General features: G+C 35.2%; 3 protein-coding genes across 5 annotated transcripts; 2 read left to right on the forward strand and 1 right to left on the reverse strand.

Moving 5' to 3' along the window:
* The first annotated feature begins 7,210 nt into the window (after positions 1-7,210).
* Positions 7,211-14,957, forward strand: LOC133702969 (protein PAT1 homolog). 3 transcript variants are annotated; one of them, XM_062127342.1, is made up of 5 exons: positions 7,211-7,586; positions 8,148-8,290; positions 8,963-9,019; positions 11,315-11,366; positions 12,181-14,957. In XM_062127342.1, the coding sequence occupies exons 1-5, from the start codon at positions 7,529-7,531 to the stop codon at positions 14,259-14,261; spliced, it is 2,391 nt and encodes a 796-aa protein (XP_061983326.1). In that variant the 5' UTR covers positions 7,211-7,528; the 3' UTR covers positions 14,262-14,957. The 3 variants fall into 3 exon arrangements, with proteins under 3 accessions (XP_061983326.1, XP_061983324.1, XP_061983325.1); XM_062127340.1 differs by having other exon boundaries at positions 7,212-7,586; positions 11,306-11,366; XM_062127341.1 differs by having other exon boundaries at positions 7,212-7,586; positions 8,151-8,290; positions 11,306-11,366.
* A 4,527-nt stretch (positions 14,958-19,484) lies between these two features.
* On the reverse strand, positions 19,485-21,130 carry LOC133702705 (putative pumilio homolog 8, chloroplastic). The gene has a single exon (XM_062127035.1). It carries the CDS (start codon positions 21,108-21,110, stop codon positions 19,599-19,601), a length of 1,512 nt encoding a protein of 503 aa, XP_061983019.1. The 5' UTR covers positions 21,111-21,130; the 3' UTR covers positions 19,485-19,598.
* Positions 21,131-23,954: 2,824 nt separating this feature from the next.
* On the forward strand, positions 23,955-25,381 carry LOC133703086 (xyloglucan O-acetyltransferase 3). Its single transcript, XM_062127503.1, has 3 exons — positions 23,955-24,084; positions 24,190-24,473; positions 24,602-25,381. Exons 1-3 carry the CDS (start codon positions 23,955-23,957, stop codon positions 25,379-25,381), a joined length of 1,194 nt encoding a protein of 397 aa, XP_061983487.1.
* Positions 25,382-25,618: the final 237 nt, after the last annotated feature.

Genomic DNA, 25,618 nt, shown 5'->3' on the forward strand with positions numbered 1-25,618 from the left:
TAATTTGGACAAGGAGGTGCTCGGTGGCCTGGAAGTGTAAAGATCATTTGATGACAACCTAACAGTGATCACAAATGAACCAGCTAATAATGCTAAACGAGCGAGGGTGATGAGTTTTGAGGATTGGAAGCAATGGAACTTCTTTCCAGCTTAGCTTCCAAGTGACAGATGAAGAGATTTGTATTAGCTTAGAAGCAAAAGCATAATCCATCACAATCAACTGGAGAATCTATAATAAGTCAAGGTCCCACTGTCACAACTGAGAGCATAATCAAATACAAATGATGCTCTCAGTTGGAGACAATGACAATTGACCATGAGTTTGTACAGGTTTGGAGAGGCTTTCACATCTGCAAGTTAGGTCAATTGCTTGTGCAAAATTGTAAACAGATAGCATTATGTTCTTGACGAGAATTTCAAGCTTTTGACCAATCTCAGCCCCTGATGATGCAGAATGAGCTTGTCAACATGCCAAGAAGCATATATTTGAATATGGAGACCTATGGGGATAAAATATAACCACATCCAGTAAATTCTTTTTTTCCCCTATAGGGTACTGTTTAGTATTGTGGTAGTTTTAAACCTTGAGTTTAGATTGTGAATCCTTTGCCTTCCCTTTCTTAAGCTTCTCTAATCTTTTCTCGACCTGCATTTCTTGTAAAATGCATGAATTAGTTCTTTCAGCTTACTTGACAATGATTAACAGATGTAACTGTAACATACAAAGGTTATCTTCACAAGGAAATTTCAAGTAAATGCAATTGAAAGACAGAAGACACTACCAGAGTACAAGATCCCATTTGAGCACCCTATTCGCTTTATTTTCGCACCAAGTAATGTGTTAGACCTTAAATACTATCACTAAAGTAAGTCAAGATTTAGGCAAGGATTTAGAAAATCCTCAAACTATGTAGGACAACGATAAAATGAAGTCCTTGTATAAACTTCCAAAAAACCAAACACTCATACCAAAACAAAAAAAAACGCTAATTGGTATAGAAATGTATGGCTATATTTGAGAAAGCCACAGGCATAAAATTTGGTCATGGGAAAATGAAGAAACATTGAGATTTTAATCTGCACAGCATCTTCCTGGTACTGCTGAACACTGCCATGATAGATGTGTATTTTGAGTTTGAGATATGGCAAATTGATAATGGTATAGTCAAGAATTGCAGAGGTAGGACTTTTCTTTCAGGATTGACTTGATGAAATTAATATGAAATTTAAATCAGTTTTCTGCAATATCAAAGAAAGTGTAGAATTTTGTAAGCATCTCAGTGAAGATCGCAAAGACAGCTAAAGGCTTTTGAATTTCTAAAAATCAATTGTCATCCTAGGTTGATTTCAGGCATAGATGCAGGGTTACTAGAATTGGACCCCTTATTGAAAACCAGGAACTAGGACAACAAAATACAGTTTACTAGAATGCTCGTCATCTTTCTTGTCCAAGTTGAGCCATAGCCCCAAACCTAGCCCCGCGAAGGCATAATAAAAGCCGGTGATCAATCATGACTAATAAGCATGAGTTGAACCACCCAACTGCCACCAAGAACATGATCCCAGGATGCCACTAAATCTCTTTGGCACTAGCAAGCCCTTTCCAACACCACCAGCTTTTCTAGTAGTACCCAGTAATAGCATATTTGACATTGTGGTATCCATTATTTTTTAAAATATTTTTTATTTAAAAATATATTAAAATAATATTTTTTTAAACCATAACGTCAAATACATTCTAAATACTGAAGTAATTTGGTGTATATATTTAAAGACTCGACTATAAACTAATCAAATTTAAGAAAAATGATAAAAACACGACCCATGCATTCTACAACAAAAGTTACCGAAGTGGGGAGAAACCTAAATAAAATGAAACCAGCTACTCTTCAAGACTATGAGTAAATAAAAACCAACTTCAGCCTACGAAAGGATCCTAACTGGGTGCAATATCGAATATTGAGCAAAAAATTCAATTACTTAGGCATTAACGCTTGTTCTTTTGCAAGCTTATAACATCCCATATCAATTTGCACCTTGTTGTCTATGAAGTACCATCACTAATAAGGATTTAAAGACACAAAATAGTATTATCATGCTGAAGAAGCAAATTTCCTAGCTCTATTCAGCATATATACCTGATCCAAATCTGAGAAAACAAGCTCTAAGTTGATTACATCAAAATCCCATTTAGGATCGACTTTCCCATTTACATGAACAATGTCATTATCATCAAAACAGAGAACAACCTGGAGCAATAGTGAACAGGCCTTTAATACACAGATGAAGAACATAAAAAGTAACTGTACTTATTGTCTACCAATAGCCTTCAGGATTTTGTGAGAAAGTAGCCTTCGATTGACATTCGAACTAATAAACATGGTTTTGTAAGCCAAACAAGTCATTCAAACTAATCTTAGCTTCGAACCTAAAATGGTTTGGGATTGGAAAGGTGGGTTTTACCTCTAGGACAAACCTCCAAAGAGCCCAGAACAAAACTAATCTTAGTCTTGACTTGCCATTGGACAACTGACGTAGCTCAGCTACTAACAGAGGCAGCAGGACATCAAATGGTTGTAGCATAGGTCGTAGTTCAATTTCTTTTCTTTTTTTTTTTTTCTTTTTTTTTTTGGTTGGTTGGAGTATTGTCCTTAAATGGAGGGCAGTCCATTTCCCGAGCTTCTTTCTGCTCCTTCCACACTAACTTTTTCGCCTAAAATTTTATGGCGGCAATGTAGAGTGGAAGTAGCAACGAAAAGCTTGCGTGGAGCATTCATTTTGCAGGCAAAGTCAGGGAGGACAATTAACTTGTTGGAAGACTGTCTTGCAGCACCTTTTTACTTTAGGTATTTTTGTGACAATTTTTTTTTAAAGAAAAAGAGATGGAAAGAAAGTGATAAAAAAAAAAAACACAAGTTAGAAAGAAATAAAAAGGGTATGTTCTTGAAAAATCATTTTTTAAATTAAAATAACTATTTCAAAATAACTTTTTATTTTTTAATCTGAAAGATTCTATCCGGTGGATTATCTCTCACTAGCTTTTCTTGGCTATTCGGTGAAAGAGTAAGATCGTCCGGTGTGTGAACTAAGAACTTCTCCATGATAATGTCAGTAGCTCGATACAAACCAACCAATAACCCACCAAATTTCAGCCACCACTCATCTGACCTCCACTGCACAACCATCTTCTCTACCATAAACTCAACAACACCCACAAACCAAACCTTACCCATCTCCCCCTCACTCTCATGCGATCTCCCATTTCCCTTAAACAACCATACGCTAACCCATCACACAACCCACCATCGCCTAACTTACCATCACCATTGCCCTCTCCTCTCACAACATCAAACCACTAAACCAGCCTCTATCTAAAACCAATATATAATTGGTCTAAAATCCCAGCCACGCACAACACCATCAATGCACGAAAACAATAACACGACCCATTATATTCTCTCTAGCTGAAAAAGTGAATTCATACATTGATTTTTACTATAGTGGTTCAATTGGCTATGTTTGTTTTTGCCAAAATTCAGGGATTTTGATATCAATATCACTGTAGAATTATGTTTTCACCCTGTGAATTCATTACATTTATGAATGAGATTGATGGTATACTTGCTTGTCAGCGGTGGAAAGGGATTTTGGTTGAAGATGGAGGATGAACGCATCAAATGCACTCGTGCAAGAGAAGCCATTGTGAAGGCAAGCTAAGGTTTTGGTGAGGTCAACAGGGATGGGGAGAGAAGTTTCGGTGCTGGCTATGAATTCAAAGGCGTTGGTGGCGTTGAAGCAGTGGTCCTTGAAGGAGTTTATTAGGGAGGTAAAGGAACACGTGGTAACCTCTGATATGGTAGGTGGTGTTAATGATCAATGGAATAATTTGAATGTCTTAATGTCAAAGTAAATTAAAATAATAAAATAAAGTTTTTTTTTGAGTTATTTTAAAAAAATATTTTGAAAAATAATATCGGTATTTAAAAAAAAATTAAATGTTACCATATTCAAAACATCAAATAGAAATACCAACCAGTCCCGTGTTGTGGCACCACTAGGAAGCCATTACTAGTTAACGAGAGATAACTGATAATGATATCACTTCGTCAATTTATAATAATAAAAAAAATAAAAAATAGAAGGTTAAAACATTGTGGCCATTGATATATTTTACTATTTATTATGACAATATAATTATTATTTTTTGCTCTTTCAGGGGAGAAAAAAACAAAGGTTTTAGTGCTGGGAGTATCTTGATCTTTTTGAAAGATTCATTGGTTATTACCATAATAATTATGAATAAAATTATATTTATTTTTTAAATATGGTAGAATGATTTAATTGTCTTTAAAATCAAAATATTTAAAACTAGCATTTAAAGGGCTTTTTAGTCCTTATTTTTTTAAACACAATAAAATAACTCAATTATCTTTGAAAGCAAAATTTTCAAAACTTGAATTGGTGCACCTTTTCATTATTTTTCTTTTATTTTCTTATTATGATGCTAAGCATGGGAAATTTAATCTTTTAATAAATATAAAAAATTATTTAAATGAAAAAGTAGATAGTGTGTGCAATGTAAGCGTTAGTGTGTGGGAGGCGTCTATGACCTTCTAGTAGCACCTTCAAAAGATCAACAATTATCTTTTGCCATCCCGTTGGAATCGTCATGGCGTCTTCTTTTTGGTGGCTGATGCATGGCAATGATGACATGACGATTTATCGTAAATGAGGTTTTTTTTTGTCCCTTCTTTTCTCTCTTATCCATTTGAAAATCACGTTGTCCATTCAAAATTTTAATTTATATTTCAGTTTTAATTCTTATTGTTTTATTTCTACTTTTTGTTCTTGAACTCTTTGTAAAATTTTTATTTATTTTCAATTGCATCATTCAATCCTAATTTATAATATATTGTTTTTCAATTTGGTTCTTATTTTTTTATTGTTTTTTTCTTTTGTTAAATTGATTTTTCTTTTCAGTTTCATCATTCAAAAAAAATTTATAATTGTCATCTAATTTGTTTTTTATTTCAATTTCGATCCTCATTCTTTAAATTGTTATTTTTTTTTTTGTTATGGATCCTTATATAATTGATTTTTTTTAATTTCATGTTTTTAACATTTGATTAGTTAGATTGGTCAGGGATTGAGCTTTGTGGTTTTTCAGGATATGATGCTTTTGGTTTAATGATTCAGGTCACGGGTTTGAAAAGTTAACACAAGTTGATATATATTTTTTTACTTATTTTCAAATTCGATTTTATCATTCGATATTGATTTTTTTAATGGGCTTTGTGATTTTCTTTGTTTTCTTTTCTAGAGAGTTATTCTTATCTCATGATTCGAGTCGTAAGTTTAGCAGATTAATTCGGGTTAGCTCACCTCTTATTACCCAAGTTGCAAGGTTGTCATGCTAACTTGGGTTTACCCAAACCATTTTTTTTTTGTCTTTTTCTTTATCCAATTTCATCATTCCATATTTTATTGGCTAAGAATTGAGCTACACCAAAATTTTTTTTATAAAAAAGATTGTTTTTTCAAGTTATCATGATCACTTGTTTTTTGTCCATTTACTATTATTGTTTTTTTTATCATCTAATTAAAATATAATCAATTTATTTGATCCAATGATGTTTATAACCCAAGTTACTTTTTCTTTTTAATAGGCGTTTGCAATATCTAAATATTATTTTCTTACAAAAACAAAATAATAATTTAGCCCCGTAATATAGCGCAATCTCACATCTAATATTTAAATATAATTGAATAAGTTTACTTGAATAATGGCTAATGTGCATTGTTTTTGTAGACTGACAGGGTGTTATTATCAACGTCTGTCATTAATATTGGTGGACAAAATTATACAACAATTAATAATTGGTTAGTAAAAGGATTTTTGTTTTTGTGGTTGAAATCACGTTTTGTGATTTTAATTTTTTTTGATTTAAAATTAATATTTTGTTTTGTTTTTTAATTGTTTTAATATAATAATGCCAACAATGATTTTTTTAAAAAATAAAAATATATTATTTTAATACATTTCTAAATAAAAAATACTTTAAAAAACAATTACTACAACACTTCCAAACATAAATAAATACTTAATTTTCAAGGATACATTTCATTAAATTCCATAATCCTAAATCTACCAAGAAACATTAGAATTCACGACTAATAATTTAAAAATTAAACATTACTATAATCCTCACATGCAAAACACCCTATTGAACCTTCATATCAACATACCTATTGTTTTTTTTTTTTTGATTATCGTGGGGTGTCCGGGTCAGCTTGCGCGCACCACGACTATTCCTCACGGTCCACTGAGCATCCTGCAAGCCTAGTGAGCAGGTAAGGCACCGCGGGGGTGACAGACATACACATAGAAGATCGAACTCCGGACAGGGACGGAACAAGTCACACGGTTGATCACTGAACCAGACCCTTAAGTGCTCAACATACCTATTCTTGATTAAATTAAAGTCTCCAGTGGAAGAAACCCTCCTAAAATCAGATCAAGAAAAATCTCTGCCTACCTTTCCCTAAAGCACAAACCTTCCCAATTTTTTAATTAAAGAAAGCACTAATCCAATACAATCAACAGCATAAACCCATCTCCATCACAAAGCTCATGACACTCAATCTAAATAAATAAATAAATAAATAAATAAATAGTCTTCAATCACATCATGTTTTGAGCTCCACCACCCTCTATAATATAACAGCAAAACTCCCATTTCATAAATGGAAAACACATAAAATATAAGTACATGCCTCTTTACCTTTCTCTTTACACCAAAAAGCAAAACCACCACACCCAAAAATACACCAAATAAAGCCTTAAACCACAAAATCAATAAAAAATATATATTTTAGCTCAAAAAATAATTTTTTTCTAAATAAATCATTAAGCTATTTGCAAATCATTCTATAACTCTAAGATCATTCCAAAAAAATATTTTATCACCCAAAACTATCCAATTTTAGAAAGAAAAAAAAACCCAAAATTTTGTGAAAAAAAGACAACAATATTATATTAAAAAAAAACAAAGAGAGAAAGAAATGGATTGTTCTTTTTTGACAAATACTCACCGTCCTCTCTCTGTATGGTCTATTATATTTCTACTCTCTATCATCCATCAATGAAATAATAATAATAACTATTAAATAAATAGTATTAATAATAAAAAAATATTTTTTAAATATTTCTAATCGATTCGTTATCTCTTTCTCTCTAGGGCTCCTCTCTTCCTTCCTTTATAACCCAAAAAGAAAAAGGAAAAAAAAGAAAGAAACTTTATAGCTTAATTAAGCAGCATGAATTATTGTTGTCGTCTAAGCTGCACCCTATTCTCACTGTACAGAAACGGATCCTTCTCTCAAGAAAAACCCTTTAAGGGTTTTTAGCATTCAGTGCCTTTGTTTTGTTAGATTTAGATTTTTTTTTTGGATTAAGAGTTTTGCAGTTTTTTTTTTTGTGGGGTTTAAAGATTTAAATAGAAAAAAACCCAAAAGAAAGAAAGTGTAGATGATGATGGATGGGGGTGGCGTCGACCAAACTCCCAAGATTGGAGATAACTCTACAGGTTTGTTTTCTTGATTAATTTTTTGAATATTTTTTGGAGATCTGTTTTGTTGCTGTTTGTGTTTGTTTCTCGATAAAATGAAGGAAAACATCATGGGATGCTGTGTAAATGGTTTGTTTAAGTTGTTTGGTTTTGTGGGTCAACGTTAAAAAATTGTGGGCTACCTTTGAATTTTAGCATGATTTGTGTTATAGGATCTGCTTTGTTTTGAGCTTAGTGGAACTTGATGGGTTTATTTAAAGTTAAACTGAACAGTTGTATATTAGCTTTAAATAGTTAAGTTAGTCCTTGGATTTTGCAAATTCTGTTGTTGCTTTTGTTGTTAATGGCTGATAAGGGAATGCTTTTTTTTAAAAAAAAATTTGTGATTTATTAGTTAAGATTAGCTTTAAGGCTGAGCTTAATGTAAATTATTAATGCGTTCTTGCTCAAACACTTGCCATCCATTTTTTTGATGCATTTTTGGTTTTGTAATGTGAGTTTAGCTTCTCTAAACATGGAGCGTGCACCATTTTATTGGAATTGACCTGGTTTTGTTACTTGGATTCTTTTTGTGGGCAGAAGACACTGTATTTGATGCATCTCAATATGCATTCTTTGGTAAAGATCTTGTTGAGGAAGTTGAGTTAGGCGGATTGGAGGATGATGACGAGTTGCCTGCAGTTGATTTAGAAGAGGAGGAGTTTTTCTTTGATAGACAAGAGGTTCCATTCTCTCTTCATTTTGATATTTTCTCTACTTTTTATTTGATTATTTGATTTACATTGAAATGGAACAATTTTGGTTCCTAGGAATGTTTACATATTGTATCAGAAGAATTAAGGAAGTGTTCCATTTTGTTTTGGGTTCTTAATATAAGAATGAGGATCTTCTGTGGTGTATGAGTGTCACTCTGTACTCTGGCAGCGTCAAATTACCAATGAAGTATAGACAAAGGGGGTTGAAATTAGGATTATAAACTCATGTTGTGTGGAATTTTGAAATAGGTCCCTAAACTAATGAATTAACACCCAACACTTCCATTAACTTTTTGTTATGTCACCATTCAAAAAGTGAGGCCTGTCAGTTGTTGTTGCACTTCATGTCAGCTATAGTTGTTGAAATTGTGGACTAAAGAACTCCCAACTACTGATTAGAAGTTTTTGTAGTTGAGGGATGTAATTCCAATTGGATAATTATTGAGGGGCCACAGTTACAATCTTTCCTATTTTCTTGGTGGCCTTTTCATTCTGAGGAGGTGGGGTTCAAGATTGGGTCCTAAACTCTAGAATAATGTGTGAATCCCTAATCAATTTATAAAAGCTAGCAGTTGATCTCTGTTTCAAAAGTGGTAGCTACTTTGATGGTGCCTCTAATTGTTCCTTTCTTATTTGCAGGGTGAGGTTTTAAGATCCATATCTGATGTTGATGATCTTGCAAGTACATTTTCAATGGTCAGTCTACTACTCACTTATGCTATTGTGTATACTATGAAGGTTGTCAAAAAGAAAATCTCATTTATCATTCTTTTTCATGTTTCCAAGTGTAAGGTTGTGTTTAGTTAGAGTCCTTTGACATAAGGGATAGATACAAAAGGGACATAAATGTGTTTGGTTGAAGGGACAAAGATAGAGACATGAAAACAAATCTGTCTCTGAAATATTTTTGGAGTGAATGTCCTTTAAATCCCCTTTATCCTAATTGTCTCCATTTCGTCTCTTTTGTGTTGACATAGTAACTAAACACTATTTAAAACATGGTTGTCAAAAATGTTTTTTTAACACGACACAGAATATACAATATAAACTCGGATCGTAAACTCGAATCGTAAAATCGTAAGTAAAATATTTTAATTAATTATATATTAATAATTTCAGTCAAGTAGTAAATAATAACTTAGTGTGGGGTTTAGCGATTGTTTAATAATATGATAAATCTTGTTTTTTAAAGTGTTTTTAACTTTGATATGTATTAAAATAATATATTTTTTATTTTTTAAAATTTATTTTTAATATTAATACATTAAAACAATTAAAAAAATTAATTAAAACTTAAAAAATAATTAAGGATCAATTTCTATGACGGTACTCACAAAGTCAAGCCATAATGTTTTTCTTTTGTCTTTCCTTCTTAATTGATGTTTTTTATTCACAAAGCATGTAAAATATCAACAAAAGATAACAACCTCGCACGTGCCGTGGAACCACCACCACCTCAACCACCGTCAACAACCACTACCTTATCTTTTACAGCCAACATCACCACCTTTGAATTTATCAACCAAATGGAACAACTTTAAATGTTTAGCAGCAATTAGCAAACAAGCCCAACGTTTCTTCTCTGTAGTATTGCCCACCATTGCTACAAGAGATACTTCAGCTACTAACTGTTTGATCAAGAAATTTGTAGCATCATCACCGAAATCAATTGCCCTTGATGCACTCTCTCATCTTCTCTCCCCCGACTCCACTCACCACCCTCTGCTGTATCTTCTCACTCACCCTGTAAGTAATAACTCAAGACCCATTAGATCTGCTTGGTAGGGACTTGATGTTGAGGGTTTTGAACAACCTCGATGCACATAGCGTGGCACGATGCGTCGTCGTCTCTCGTAGCTGGAACCGTGTTGCTTCCAGTGATCTTCTCTGGAACTCCAAGGTGTTTTTCTTCTGTTTGAGATGGACACAGAGATCAACAAAGAGTTGAAGAGTTTGCCAGCTAACAAATACACAGAGAGTTGAAGAGTTTGTCAAACTCGTAAACTCGATTCGAGTTTACCGAGTTGACCAAGTTTGCTGGTTTTCGAGTTTCTAACCCGATTGTACACGGTATATACAAGTTAACTCGTAAAATCGAGTTGGATGATTTTATGAGTTAACACGCGAGTTTGACAACCTTGATTTAAAAGTATCTAATAGGCAAGAAGACAACCATCTTATTCATGTGTTAAGTGCTTCTGACAGTTGAAGAAAACAAATAGGTTGGATATTTAGGCAGAATTTTCATTGGATTTGAGGTTGCAGCTATGTAGTTAATATGTTTTTATTAGATCACCTTTTATTTTGGCAAGTTTCAACTTGCTTTATGCATGCGATTCCTTTTTACTCAATCCTCCTGCACAGCAATTAGCCAATTAGTCACATGTTTAAGGACCAACCTTTGGGTGAAAGTTCTTCACATGAGGGATTAGTATTTATATTCACACCAGACAACATTGGTCTATACATAGCTTCTTGACTGCTGTTACCTGCTAATAGACCTGCCCCCATCTAGAGAGGAAAAAGGGAGAGCAAAGAAGGAAAAAACCCTTCTACTTATGAACAAGTTTGTTCATTGATGTCTTTTCTGAAACAAAGTTGAAACGTGCAGGTTTATGTGAAATTTGAAAGTCAGTGTATGCTTTGATACTTCAACAAGTGTGGAGAACCTTTTGTTTTCTAGAAGATGGTTTGAATTTAAATAAAGATAACGATAGTGATGTTGATTTTCAGTGTTGGGCCTTTACCCTGTTTGGTAAAGGAATGGAGTGTAACTGGGGCATATTGTAAATTTAATTCTTATCAATTTGAAAAGAGAGGTGAAAGGAAGATTAACCAATATTTTGTTTACTTTGGGTCTTATTGGCAGTAGTAGGTATATTGGTTGTTTCATATCGTTGTATCAATGTGAGAAATATTTCAAAATATTAGATTATGACGGGTTTGCTTAATTTTGTATGCTTGATTACTCATTTATTTCAGTTGAACAAGGTTGTGAGTGGACCAAGCACTGGGATAATTGGTGATAGGGGCTCTAGAGAAAGTAAGTATTGGATTGCATAATTTTATTTATTAATGTGAAATATAAGATTGCAACTTAATCAATCCATAAATTATAGTTTTTTTCCCAGCTATTTTTAGTATTCTGTTAGAACATTCTTTTTCATTCCTGTGTTTTGTCACTTTATCATGCTATGGTTTTTGCTGAAGTCCAGCGATTTACTTTTTTGTGTTTAAGATTGCACGTGGATGAGGCTGTTCTACTGCACTATTGTCCTGGCATATGTTACATGATGTGTGCAGTATGGAGCTCTTTTGTTATGGTCAAAATAATAACATCAAATTTATGACAGTTTGAACACTGGAGTAGAAAGTTATTGGTAATTTCTTGTTCAAGATGTATACTTTTTGCAAAATGAAAAGCAAACATGTACCCATGTCACTTGTTATTTCATAGAAATGTAACCGATATTGCTTTAGTTTACATGAATGTTTCAAGAAGATTTTTTATACGCTCCTTCAGCCTTATCAATTGCATTTCAATGGAATGGGATAAGCTATGTAATCACAGTGCAAAGTTATCCCAATAAGGGTGTAGATTTACTGTCTTGAGAATAAAGGGAAGTGATCTGGCTAGTTAAAATTCTGGACTTGGCTGAACTGAATCTATATGCTTGACACTTGTTCTGCATCATGATTTATCGAAATTCTTTATGATAATTCCTTGTATCCCATTTATTTAATCAGTGTTAAAAAATTTAGTAAAATGTTAATCCTTAAATTGTTTTAAAAAAGAATTTTCCAAGTTTGGATTTGTGTAACAAATATAAATGAAACCTGTGTATAAAACCTTCCAGGTTCATCTGCTGCTGAATGGGCACAGGGAGAGGAATTTCCTAACTGGTTTGATCAGCAGCTACTTGATCCAGATGGCGTTCAGGATGGCAAAAGATGGTCTTCACAGCCATATTACTCTACTGCTCACCTTGCAGAATCAAAGCCTCTGCACAGAACCTCTTCATACCCTGAGCAGCAGCAGCAACCACACCACCAACACTACTCTAGTGAACCTATTCTTGTGCCAAAATCTTCCTACACTTCATATCCTATCCAAGGTGGACAATCTCCACAGGCTTCACCAAACCACAGTCATCTAAATATTCCATATCTTTCTGGTGGCCACCAGATGGCGTTATCTTCACCGAATCTCCCTCCCTTCTCTAATTCTCAGCCTCTGCTAAGCAGCTTACATCATGGATCACCACATTATGGTGGGAATTTGCCTCAATTTAGTTCTGGTCTTTCTGCTAATAGCCGGCCACCAAGCCAATGGGTCAACCATACAGGCTTATATCCCGGAGAGCATCCCAATCGCATGAACAACATGTTGCAACAACCATTATCTCATCAAAATGGGCTAATGCCTCCACAGTTGATGCCACAACTGCAGTCACAACAGCATAGGCTGCACCCCTCAATTCAGCCATCATTGGGCCATCTATCAGGGATGCAGTCTCAAGTATTTAATCCCCATATCTCTCCATCCCCACCTATGATGAACAACTTCGACACAATGCTTGCTCTTGCTGATAGGGATCAAAGACCAAAAGCTGCTCAGAAAGTTAGAGCAATTATGCGATATCCTCAGCAAGGCTTTGATGCCAATGGTCAGAAGATTGATATTGGCTGGCCACAGTTCAGATCCAAGCATATGAGCACTGATGAAATTGAAACTATTCTCAGAATGCAGCTGGCTGCAACACACAGTAATGACCCATACGTGGATGATTATTACCACCAGGCATGCCTTTCAAAAAAAACAGCTGGGGCAAAGCTCAAACATCATTTCTGTCCAACTCACTTGAGGGATCTTCCTCCCCGAGCACGTGCTAATAGTGAGCCGCATGCTTTTCTCCAGGTAGATGCTCTTGGGAGAATTCCTTTCTCTTCAATTCGTAGGCCTCGCCCACTTCTAGAAGTTGAACCTCCAAATTCATCTGTTGGTGGCAATGCTGAGCAGAATTCTGTTGAGAAGCCCCTAGAACAGGAGCCAATGCTTGCAGCAAGAGTCACAATTGAAGATGGTCTCTGCCTTCTTCTTGATGTAGATGATATTGATCGTTTTTTAGAATTCAATCAATTCCATGATGGTGGAGCCCAGTTGATGAGACACAGGAGGCAGGTCTTGTTGGAAGGGCTGGCAGCATCTATGCAATTGGTCGACCCACTTGGCAAGAATGGGAATACAGTTGGACTTGCTCCCAAGGATGATTTCGTGTTCTTGCGATTAGTATCTCTTCCCAAGGGACGGAAGCTTCTTGCAAGGTACCTTCAGCTTCTTTTTACAGGCAGCGATCTCATGCGGATTGTTTGTATGGCCATTTTTCGTCATTTAAGGTTTTTGTTTGGAGGTCTCTCTTCTGATCTCGGAGCTGCAGAAACCACAAATAACCTTTCAAGAGTAGTATCTTTATGTGTACGTCGCATGGATCTTGGTTCACTTAGTGCTTGTCTCGCTGCAGTGGTTTGCTCCTCAGAGCATCCCCCACTTCGCCCCCTTGGAAGCTCAGCTGGAAATGGGGCTTCCCTCATTTTGATGTCTGTTTTGGAGAGAGCAACTGAACTATCAAATGATCCTCATGATGCTACCAACTATAATGTGACAGATCAGGCACTTTGGAAGGCCTCATTTGATGAGTTTTTTGGCCTCCTTATCAAGCATTGCATAAATAAATATGATAGCATCATGCAGTCTCTATCAGATTCAGATCCAGCCGAAGCTATTAAGAGGGAACTACCTATGGAGCTCTTACGTGCAAGTGTTCCCCATACTAATGACTACCAGAAGAAGCTGTTGTATGATCTTTCTCAACGTTCCTTGGTTGGTCAGGATGGTGGTAATGGTGGCCACATCAATTCTCAAGCAGTGCTGAGTTAATATGAAGCTGCATGAAAATCTAATACCAGGTCACTGAGAAACATAGTTCTGGTAATGTGAATATGGCAGGAATTCTGTTGGAGCAGCAATATCACTGGGGATTTGCTTTTAATTTGTTGTCCACATTGTGACTAATTCAGAATACACGAACTAAATGAAGCAGCAGGCTTCGGGAGCAACCTGTCATAAGAGTCGGCTTAGTTTTTAAGTTTCATTTTTTTTTGTCATTTCAAATCAATTCCGTTCTACTGCCTCGACAAAACCTGTATAAGGCCTGTCCTCTGTTGTGATAGAATTCTGTTGGGTTTTTGTCACTTTCCCCCGTCCTCATAGTTCCTTTTGTCTCGAGGGCCTATTTTGATGCTCTGTTGTGAAATTCCTGATATTGAGATGTAGTGGGGTAGTTTGTACAGGGTTTGCAAAAAGGTTTCCCACTTTCCTCTGCTATTTGTTATCAAGGAGGTGGGGTGGATATGATTTTCATGTTCTAGTATGGGCACTGTGACATCCTAGTGTTAGTAGATGGCAATAAAGCCAGGCAGGTGCTGGTGGCTGTGTTGTCGAACAGGGCAGCTATGGAGTTTGAATTCTTCTAGTAATTACCAAGTTGAGCCTGTAACATTGCCTGTCAGTTTTTCTCATAACAATCATTTATATTGCATTAATGCTATACTGCATGCGTTTCTCCTATTGCTATATGATTCTTCCATCGTGCCATGTTTAATCTGTGGAGAGATATAATCGTGGTATTTTTTGAGTGCTTGCTGATGTATGTTTATGGACAATCAGTACTGACAAATGCTTGCATTCAAACATTCCTCCTGTATGGGGTGGTTTTAAAAGGGATTGTTTTTCTTAAACTTAGGTATTGTTTGTTCGATAGAAAATAGTGCTTTTGGTTAAAGTGGTTTTTATAGGAAGTTAGTTAATTTTTGAAAAATAAATTATATTTTGATGCTTGAGAAATAAGTTGGAAAATATTTTCTAGTATTTAATTATATCATGAAAAATAAGTTGAAAAAAATTTATTAATATTTTTTTTTCTCAAGTTTATTAAAAGAACAAGGATTAAATCTAAAAAATAATGAAATTAAAAAAAAATCTAATTTTATAATTTATTTCAAATAAAATAAACAGCAATTAAAATAATAAAAATTAAATTAGATAGATAAAAAAATTACAACATAGTGAAATTAAAAAAAATAATTTCATAAATTAATTAAAATAAAATAAATAAAATTAAAAGAATGAAAAACAAATTTGATAGATAAAAAATTTCAATCAATAAAAAAATAAAAAAAACAAATAACAATTAAAAAAAATAAAAATCTTAAAATAGGATTAAATCTTGACAAAGTAGAAAGAGATGATGATCTTAAAATAAAAGTGAAAGATAACTAAAAAAATGAAAATAACATAAAATCTAGAAAAATCAAAGATAAACAACAAAATTAAATCAAACAATATTTTTAGATCTAATTTGAGGTCTAATTTCAAGTTTAAATATTCAAATTAAAAGTTGTGGCATGTTATTGTTATTATATTGGTTTAGCTTGAACAAATCTTCTTTCAGGCTTAACTTTGTCCTACTAGGTTTAACAAAATTAAATCAAACAATTATTTTGAAGCTTCTACAGGAATGAGTTTGAAGGAGAATATGTTGACCAGTGTGATCCGGCAACCACGTTTGCACGGAGTTCCATGTTATTGCCTTAGTCTGTGTTTGTTAATTCATGTAACGACTTGATACAGGTGAACAGCTGAGGAGAACGCATTATTGCTCCCCCACCTGAAAAGGAAAAGGGTTATGATTTGGACTTATGTGCACTTAGATTTAGGGCTTTTAGAGGTCATCAAGATTTTGGAACAGGAAATCTTGGTAATAATGTTCTTGAAGCTGAGGAGTGCACACTTACAATAAGTCTTGATATGGCGACGGTCTCGCAAAGTGATCAAATTGAAGACATTCCTTCCACATCCTGCCTGCAGAAAGCTAAAATGCGGCTGCAGGCATGACACAGATTTCTGGTAGAGTGGACTTCCTGATTGCTTGGTGACTTTCAATGCTTTTTGGATCACATAGCTACCAAATTCGTCTTTAGAAACATGCAGTGGTTTGTTGGTTTTACTAAGAAAATCCTCAATTACCAACTCTTCTATTCTGTATCCAAGCATTTTTGGGCGATATGACTGCCTCCTTTCTGCAATGAGATGGTTGCATAATAGCCTCCAAGCAGATGACATATTTTTTTTTTGTTTAGTGATATGACCTTCTGAACCACATAGTTCTCTTCCGGATCCTGTGACAGGAACACTGCATTTATCGACAGATATCCAGGAGCCGATATCTTTGCAGACCTTGGATGGTGTTAATGAACCTGATTAAGGCTATGGATCCTTCATGGTCTATTGCTAAATCAAGACTACATGCAATGGCTCCTTCATTTAATAACTTGTTATCTTCAGCACCCAGCTGGTTAAAGTACTTTGACACAACATATGAGCCTATCTGATTGGTCATGAAAAGATAAAACGCAGCTCACAGAATGTTTGTCACTAAAGAAACCAAAGGTGATCTCCTGAGTACTCGAATGTATTGTTGGGGAATCCGACTCCCCATGCATGGACCGGTGGTGTACTGATAGTTGCTCAAAGAAAGTTAAGCACACTGATACAATATTTAACGTGGTTCGGCAAATCGCCTACATTCACGGGAGAAGTTCATTTTATTAGAGATAGAAAAAATGATACAATAAATACATGGAGAAGAATGATCAATTCACTCTACTCTACTCCCAGTTTTTGTTGGTGCTCTTGTAGCTACTGCAATGACAGCAAGACTGCTGCTATTGCAGCTCTCTCTTTCTCTATATTCTCACGTTCACTTACACTTCACACACTCTCACATGCTCTCAAATAATTATGCTTCTTTTATAGGCATCAAATGGTGAGCTTCTCCAGCACATGAAGGGGACAATCAAGCCATAATACATGGCATGAATTATGCTGTAATTCATGCTTCCACTTGATTAATGGTGGGGTATTGCCACAAATAGCAATATCCTAACAAAATGACCTTCTTTATCGAGTTTGAACCATGTGTGTGGACCGTTAATGCAACAAAATCGTATGAGTCCTTGGTCATCTCACATTTAATCAATTTCAACTGTTGATTGTTCAATGAATCAACTAGCTCAGCAAAGACAAACCATCCATGTTGATCATGCATCAGTTCGAAAACAATGGGGAGTCATCTTGATGAAGAGGCCAAAACTTTCTTATATATCTTAGACGTAATAACTGGGTTCCTCAACCTCAATAAACCATGAAGTTGTTTATTGATGTTGAGGAACCAAGAAAAATCCTTACATTGTTGAGCTCCTCTTGATTCCGCACCATACTGAAATCAATGCCTCCTAAGTTTGAACCTACTCTACTTGTTCCCTCGTCAAGCACAGAACCACTCAGAGAACTGAGATTCAGAACAAAAATTCCTGCCCCTGGTTGCAGTATTGAACCTTGAAAATCCCCTCCATTTCCCAAACTGTTTGATCCTAGATAATTTGGGGAAACAGTGGGAATGGAACTAAAGTTGAACTCGTGAACCCGGCCTGATATTGTTGGAGCCCATTCATCCTGGTATCTTGAATGCTCGGCAAAGAACCACCAATATCAGCCAAAACATAGTTTCTTGTGCCACGTATCCCTTTTTTCATGCAAAGCATAAGGTTTTTCGACTGGAGAGCCTGAAGCAGCAGCAGACATTGAGTTTGAGCTCTCAGGACCGTTTCGGAAGAACCTGAAGATTTCTCCATTGAAAACAAAACGCAGAAAAGAGAGCAGGAATACAAGAATTACAATACAAAAAAACAAAAATCTGAGTAAACAACAATTCTCGTGGTTTCATAGAGGGAATTGTAGAGGAGAGAGCATTAGTCCTTGTTGGTTTAGGATTCCTTGTTTGTAAAGAAGAGTAGGTCTTTGTGTGTGTGTGTGTGTGTGTGTGTGTTAAATTAACTTTTTTATTTCTTGTGGGACAACGTTTCCTAATCTGGAAAGGAGATGGTGTTAACTTTCAGGGTTGGGTTTCTGTTAAACTAGCTAGTAAAAGCTACAACAGAAATCAAATCCTTGACGAACATTTATATGCATTAATGCTGTGCTTCATGTGTTTCTTTTATTGTTTCAATTATGATTATTCTTCCACTTGGATTATGAACTTGCAACCACTTTTACTTGGGAGTTCCTTGTTATTGTATGTTTTCAAATTAATTAGTTCCGACAAAAAACAAATTAATTAGTTCCGACGACGGCTTGTTTTGTCTACGTGAGACTGGTTCGGCAGCTTTGCATGAGTTCAATTGACGATCTGATCTCTATACAAAAAATTACTTGCTTTTGATTTTGACAGCAAGCGATTAAGATTATATCATTGCCTCCTTTTCATGATGATATGGGCCAGTAGATATTGGTGTTTTAGAGACTCAAATTGTTTCTGCTGTTATAGAGATTGATCATACTAATTCTATAAAAGCATAATCTTGAACAGAAATTCTTGCTACAAAGAATCCATTTCTTCTTCTGCACATCTATGGCTTGTCGAAGTAGTGAAGTTCTCAGAAGGGAAATTCTATTATTGTGCAATGAAAAACTCTGTATAATCCTGAAGGAGAAATGATATCTATGCAAGGCTATCCTGAAGGAACATGATCTATCATGTTTGTTTCATGCAAAATTTCTAGGATATGTTCTTCTTATCAAGATTATCAAAAAAGAAAAAATGTTTCTCATCAGATCGATTTGTTACTTCCTGTAAGCAGTGATGCTTCGTTTTTCTCTTGTAAGTATTGGACTTTTGGAACTATATAGCTTGATCTTATGCGAGGTAAAGTCTCCTAAATCATCCTTAATGATCATTAACTTCCAATTTCATAGTTGAAGATCATCATCCAACAGCTAGGGAGTGCGCGCAGATAAGAACGAGCATACAGCAATGGCAGACTTTCCCACTAGATGCAATTACATTGAAACCTATTGTATCTCTTATGATATTCATATATTGCAAGGCTTACTCTAGCCATTAAGAACAAAAAGACAACAACTACTTGTGTTAATATTTTCATTTAAAGTGCTAAACAACACTGTATTACGAATCCAACGTAAGTATGACAAGGACTAACAAGATTACTTACAAAACTGGACAGAGGAGGGGGGGGGGGTTACAGCCTAAATTCTCTAAAGACAAAATTACTTCGTCAAACACTAAAAGACACTAACTCTTACATACGAAGTAGCATAGTTAAGACACAATGAGAACAAGACAGAATCAACACCAACCTACACTTTCTTAACTGACCTTCCTCCAGTGATCAAATTGAAGACATTCCTTCCGTATCCTGACTGCAGAATGCTAAGATGTGGTTGCAGGCGCAACAAAAGTTTCTGGTAGAGTGGACTGCCTGATTTCTTGGTGACGTTCAATGCTTTTTGGATCACATAGTTACCAAATTCGTCTTTAGCAACTTGCAATAGTGTGTTGGTGTTGCTCAAAAAATCCTCAATCACCCAACTCTTCCATTCTGTATCCAAGCATTTCTCGGCGATATGACTGCCTCCTTTCTGAAGTGAGATGGTTCCATAATACCCTCTGAGATGATGGCATATTTTATGGGTGAATAAAGGGTTATTGAGTGATATGACCTTCTGAACCACATAGTTCCCTTTCGGGTCCTGCGAGAGGAAGGCTGCATATGTGGACAAGATGTCTAGGAGCCGATATCTTTGCAGACCTTGGATGGTGTTGATGACCCTGATTAAGGCTAGGGATCCTTCATGGTCTATTGCTAAATCAAGACAACATTCAATGGCTGCTTCATATAATAACCTATTATCTTCAGCACTCAGTTGGTTAAAGCACTCTGATACAGCATATGAACCTATCCGATCGGTCATGATTGTAAAAAACGCAGCACGCAGATTGTTCATCACTAAGGTAACCAAAGGCGATCTCCGGAGTAGTCTAATGACCTTCCTTATCGAGTTCGAACCATGTGTGTCGAGAGTTAATGAAACAAAGTCGTCCAAGTTCTTGGTTATCTCATATGTAATCAATTTCAACTGTTGATAGTTCAATGCATCAATAAGTTCACCAAAGACATGCCATCCATGTTGATCAAGCATCAGCTCCAAAACAACAGCGATTCCTCTTGATGACAAGGCCAAAACTTTATTATATATCTCACGTGTAATCTCCGGGTTCCTCAACCTCAATAGACCTTGAATTGTTCTTGAACCATGTTGGTCTGAACAATAGTTGACAATACTATCTCCTTGAAGCAAACCAAGAAAAATCCTTACTTTCTTGAGCTCTTCTTGATTCTGCACCATACTATTATCAACGCCTCCCAGGCCCGGACCAGCCCTGCCTGTCCCCACGTCAAGGGCAGAACCACTCAGAAAATTGTAATTCGGAACAAGACTTCTTGCCCGAGGTTGCAATCTTGAACCCTGAAAACTCCCTCCATTGCTCAAACTGTTAGGTCCCCAAACAGATTCTGAAAACAGCGGTGGTGGGAACAGCATTGAATTCTCAAACCCGGTCTGATACTGTGAGAACCCATTAATCCTGGTTTCTCGAATTCTTGGTAAAGGACCACCGTTATCATGCAAAAGATAGTTTCTTGTAGACAAACCGTGATGGTTATTTGTATCAGCGCTCCCTTCTTTCAACGAAAGATTCTCAACAGAAAACAACAGGTTTTCAACAGGACAACTTGCCGCAGCAGAAGAAGACATTGCGTCTGAATTTTCAGGAGCAATGTTATCAGAAAAACCAGAAGATTTCTCCATGGAAAACAAAACAAGAAAAATACAGAAAAGAGAGCAATATTCAAGAAAGAGAAGAGTGAATAAAGAACAAGTCTCTCCTGGTTTTTTTTTTATATATATAGAGGGAATTGTAGAGAAGGGTGCACTAGTCCTTGTTGGTTTTGGATTACTTGTTTGTAAAGAAGAGTATTTCTTCCTTTCTTTGTGTTCTAAGGGAAAGGTCTTGCTTCTTGTGGAACGATTTTTAGAGTTTAAGAGAAATTAAATCCTACTGTATTACGGACAGAATAATAAATAAATAAATAAAAATAGAGAAGAAATTATTTTTTTATTTTTTTTTCAATTAATAAAAGGAGAAAAGGATTAACAAAAAAAAAGTGGGTCAAAAAGGTTAATTATGAATACAAAATATGTAAGATGGGGTTTAAGAGGTTTTTAATGCTTAAGATATCCTTGTGTTTTGATTGAATTCAAACTTGAGATCATAATATTGAAAGAAAATCCTTTATTTATTAGAGTAAATGCATAAAAAAATAATTGAGGTGATTTTGAATTGATTTAAGGATTGAAAAGAAAAGGAGAAAAGAAAAAATAATAATTTATCAGTATTTTTAGGGATGAGTAAAAAAACTAAAAAACCAATTAAACCAAGAAAACTAGAAAACAAATAACAGAAAAAACCGAATCGTGAAAAAAAACCGATTAAAATTTTAAAAAACCGACCGGTTCGGTTCGGTTTAGGTTTTAAAAGTCTAAAATCGAAAAAACCAAATCGAATCCAGACTGAAAAAACCTGGAAAAAAAGAGCCAAATCGAAAAAAACCGAGCCAAACCAGAAAAAATTGAGCCAAAACTGAGTCAAACCAGTTTGAACCGGGTTTTTTTTGGTGTTTTTTTTTTAAATTCGGTTTGGTTACTTTTTTTAACAAAAACTAAACCGAACAAAAAATGATCACCTCTAAACATAAGCATAATTCCACTCAAAAAATGTTACATGACTCATATTCAATGTACATTCTTCTTAAGGAAATTTTGGATCTTTACATATAGAAAAAGATTTTAATGCACAATAAATGCAGAGATAATAACCTCCAACAATTGCATTTTAATTTTAATTAGTTCACGAAAGAGTAGGTAAGTTTGGACTTTTATTAGAGATTTTCCGATGTAAAATTATATTTGGTTATTGTTTAGTGATAAAAAAAAAAATAGAAATAGTGGAGGACAAAAAGGACTCTAAAATTGCTCAAAAAACATTTATTTTCTGTTTTGGTTTTTATTTTTTTTAACTAAATATATTTTTGTCTATTAGGGAAATTATAAAGACACTGAACAAGACTGTCTTTGAAAGCAACAATAGCCTACACGCGCTGCTTAAATATGACAGTGCTTCTTACATGCCACCTTATTTTCTTTCACTTTGATTCTTAATTCGATAATAAATCTTCAACTAAACCTCAAATCTTATTTCACCCGTTCAATTTAATCCATAATTCACTATTAATTCTTCAATTAGATCCTAACTTTCATTCGATTTAATCCATAATTTGATAACACCTCTTCAATGATAGCTCAGACCTTATCCCATGTTTTCCTTGTATTCTATATTAAATATTCCATTTAATATCGATTTCATCCAATCCAAGCTCAAATAATGCCCAAGCAACAATAGAATAGGGAAATGAAAAGGGAAAGGAAAGAGATAGTTGCTTGATTGATTTAGCGTATTAAAGTTATATTTATGATTCGAGTTACATATTTGATATTTATTTTGGTTGACTATGTATGATCCACTATGTTATCGTTTAATATTAAAACAACAGAAAAATATTAATTTTTTTAAATTGCCCACATTTTTCCATGTTGTCCAAGATGGTTTGAGACCAGCCAAATCATTTGGCTCACGTCATAGTAAATCCCACGTGATTTAATTTAAATCTCAACCCTCAGCAAGCAATCAGGTCAAGTATTTTCAAAGTTAGGTCATTGGTCATGTTTATTATATTGCCAATGAGTTTCCCAAGCTTACCCCTTTTTTTAGATTTTTTTTTCATAATAAACAGAGTTTGACCATCATTGACTTATAATTTTATTAATCATAGTAAATTTCAATTGGCTCAACCTTATATGTTATGGATTTACGCCATTTGTTTTTTTTTAAAAAAAAAAACACATCTTTGTTACACTTCAAATTCATACTCGCAATGGAGCACAAGTAACGAAACTAGTTTAAACTAAAGTCAAAACTGTTTTTTTTTTTATAAAAAAAAACTATTATTAGGCCTCCTATTTGAATCCTTTTAAAGCCTCATGTAAGTGAAGGCTTTACACAATACTTTCAAGCAATGTTTGGTTACTACGTCGTGATAGAAGAAATAGGGACTGTACTTCATGTTTTAAAAGAAAAGAAATTCACTTAAAAACTGTCACAGTAAAAAAAATTATTTTATGTCTTTGTTACCATCACTATTCAAAGGCAACCTAGCGATCAAAAGCTATCATTGAAGTTTTGGATTGGTCCAATTGTGCATGTTCATGTTTGCAGAGTTTTGATCTAAGATTTTCTGCAAAAAGAGGGACAGAAATTTTATTCGGAAAATGAATGGACAGTAAGCGTTTCCCTCATTTTTGGTGTCACTTTCTGTATATGTTCGCCGCCACAAATGCTGTTCGATCACCTTCCATGTAGACTAAAAATAGGAATCCTTGATAAAAATTATTTCCCATTTATAGCATTCTTGCTTGATCAAGAAAGGCATTTTTCCTTTTACATCCATCACCTTTAATCTTTTGATTCTCAATGCTAAGAACTTCTACTCAGCCCTTGATGCTCTCTTTTCTCCATTTTTTTCCTTCTGATCCGACATGAATCGTTTCTTTTATACAGTAGGGTTAATATTCCTCTTCAGCTTCTTCATACTCTATTCTCCGAAGACATCCGACTTCTCAAATAACGTGGACCTTCATCAACAGCTATTGATTTCTCTACAGAAGGGTAAATCTCTGAATTCTGATGTCAGGAAAGGAAAAAAGAAAATCCCATTTCTGTTTATTGATTTTTTTTCCTGTCAATCCTTTTCTTTTTTTTTCAATTCTTTAGAAGAAGAACGATGTGACTTGTTTCGTGGACACTGGGTTCAAGACCTGAGAGGTTCTCAATATACAAATGTAAGCTGTTCATCTATCCCTGAATCGAAGAATTGCTTCATGCAAGGAAGGCCAGACTCAGAATTTTTGCAGTGGAGGTGGAAACCTGACGGGTGTGAGCTTCCAAGATTTGATCCCGGAACATTTTTTGAGATTGTCAGGGGAAAGACGATGGCGTTTATCGGAGACTCGGTCGCTCGAAACCATGTAGAATCACTTCTCTGCCTCTTGTCATCGGTTAGTTCATGTAATTCTTTTCCTGTAGTTGACTTGGTAAAATCAATGGGTTGTATATCCCATTGATTTTGGAACGGAATCCCCCATTTTTATGACCTCTGTGTCTAACAGATTTTGAACTTTTTCAGGAAGAAATGCCACTGGGCATCTACAAGGATACTGAAGATCGTACGAGAACATGGTATTTTCCTCTCAGTAATTTTACCCTAATGGTCATCTGGACTAGATTCCTAGTACTTGATGAGGAGAGGGTGATTAATGGTAGTGTTACAGGTGTTTTTGACCTGCATCTAGATAAGATGGACAAGAACTGGGCAAACAAACTCCCAGAAATAGACTACGCAATCCTATCGGATGCTCATTGGTTCTTCAGGAAGAACTACTTGTACGAGAAAGGCAAGAACATAGGATGCATATTCTGCGGTGAACCAGGCATCAAAAGCTTGGACATTGATTCCGCCCTCCAGATGGTAATCAAGGTTGTGCTCAATTATATCAACAACTGCAGAAAGTGCAGGAATATTTTGACTGTGTTAAGGACATTCTCACCTGCACATTTTGCGGATGGAGCATGGGACACAGGAGGGAGCTGCAATAGAACGCATCCAATCGGTGAGAAAGAGATCGACTTGGCGAGTTTAGACTGGAAAATCAGAAGCATTCAAGTAGAAGAAATTAGAAGAGTAAGACCAGTAGCAAGGAGAAGGAAAAAATTTGAAGTTTTGGATGTCACCAAGGCTATGCTGATGAGACCTGACGGGCACCCTAATTCCTACTGGGGTAACAAATGGATGAAAGGTTACAACGACTGTGTCCATTGGTGCATGCCAGGACCCATCGATGCATGGAGTGATTTCTTGATAGCATTGCTTAGAAGACATGCATTTACCGATTTCACCTGGTCGTGACCTGGAGCTAAAATGTGGTACTCTCCCTACAGGTTTGCATGGGGAATAATTGATAGTTCTGTCATTTCTTTCCCAGATACAAAAATGATAGTTCAATTTCTTTCTACCATGCAACTATATTGAACACCATGGCAGAAAATGCATCCATCCTCTCAAAAGCTCCTGGAAGCATGAAATCCTAGGTGGTGCTAGTATAATCCAACTTTTTTTTTTGAAAAAAGAAATGGAAAAACTCAT

This window comes from Populus nigra, chromosome 9 (genome assembly GCF_951802175.1).
Source record: "Populus nigra chromosome 9, ddPopNigr1.1, whole genome shotgun sequence".
NCBI classification, from domain to species: Eukaryota; Viridiplantae; Streptophyta; class Magnoliopsida; order Malpighiales; family Salicaceae; genus Populus; species Populus nigra.

Excerpts from the sequence above, each read along its gene's own strand:
- LOC133702705 (XM_062127035.1), bottom strand. The coding sequence starts at position 21,110 with ATGGAGAAATCTTCTGGTTTTTCTGATAACATTGCTCCTGAAAATTCA.
- LOC133703086 (XM_062127503.1), top strand. The coding sequence starts at position 23,955 with ATGAATCGTTTCTTTTATACAGTAGGGTTAATATTCCTCTTCAGCTTC. Across the intron at positions 24,085-24,189 it reads ATTGATTTCTCTACAGAAGG|AAGAAGAACGATGTGACTTG; the intron begins GTAAATCTCTGA and ends TCAATTCTTTAG. Across the intron at positions 24,474-24,601 it reads TTCTCTGCCTCTTGTCATCG|GAAGAAATGCCACTGGGCAT; the intron begins GTTAGTTCATGT and ends GAACTTTTTCAG.
- LOC133702969 (XM_062127340.1), top strand. The coding sequence starts at position 7,529 with ATGATGATGGATGGGGGTGGCGTCGACCAAACTCCCAAGATTGGAGAT. Across the intron at positions 7,587-8,147 it reads GATTGGAGATAACTCTACAG|AAGACACTGTATTTGATGCA; the intron begins GTTTGTTTTCTT and ends TTTTGTGGGCAG. Across the intron at positions 11,367-12,180 it reads TGATAGGGGCTCTAGAGAAA|GTTCATCTGCTGCTGAATGG; the intron begins GTAAGTATTGGA and ends AAAACCTTCCAG.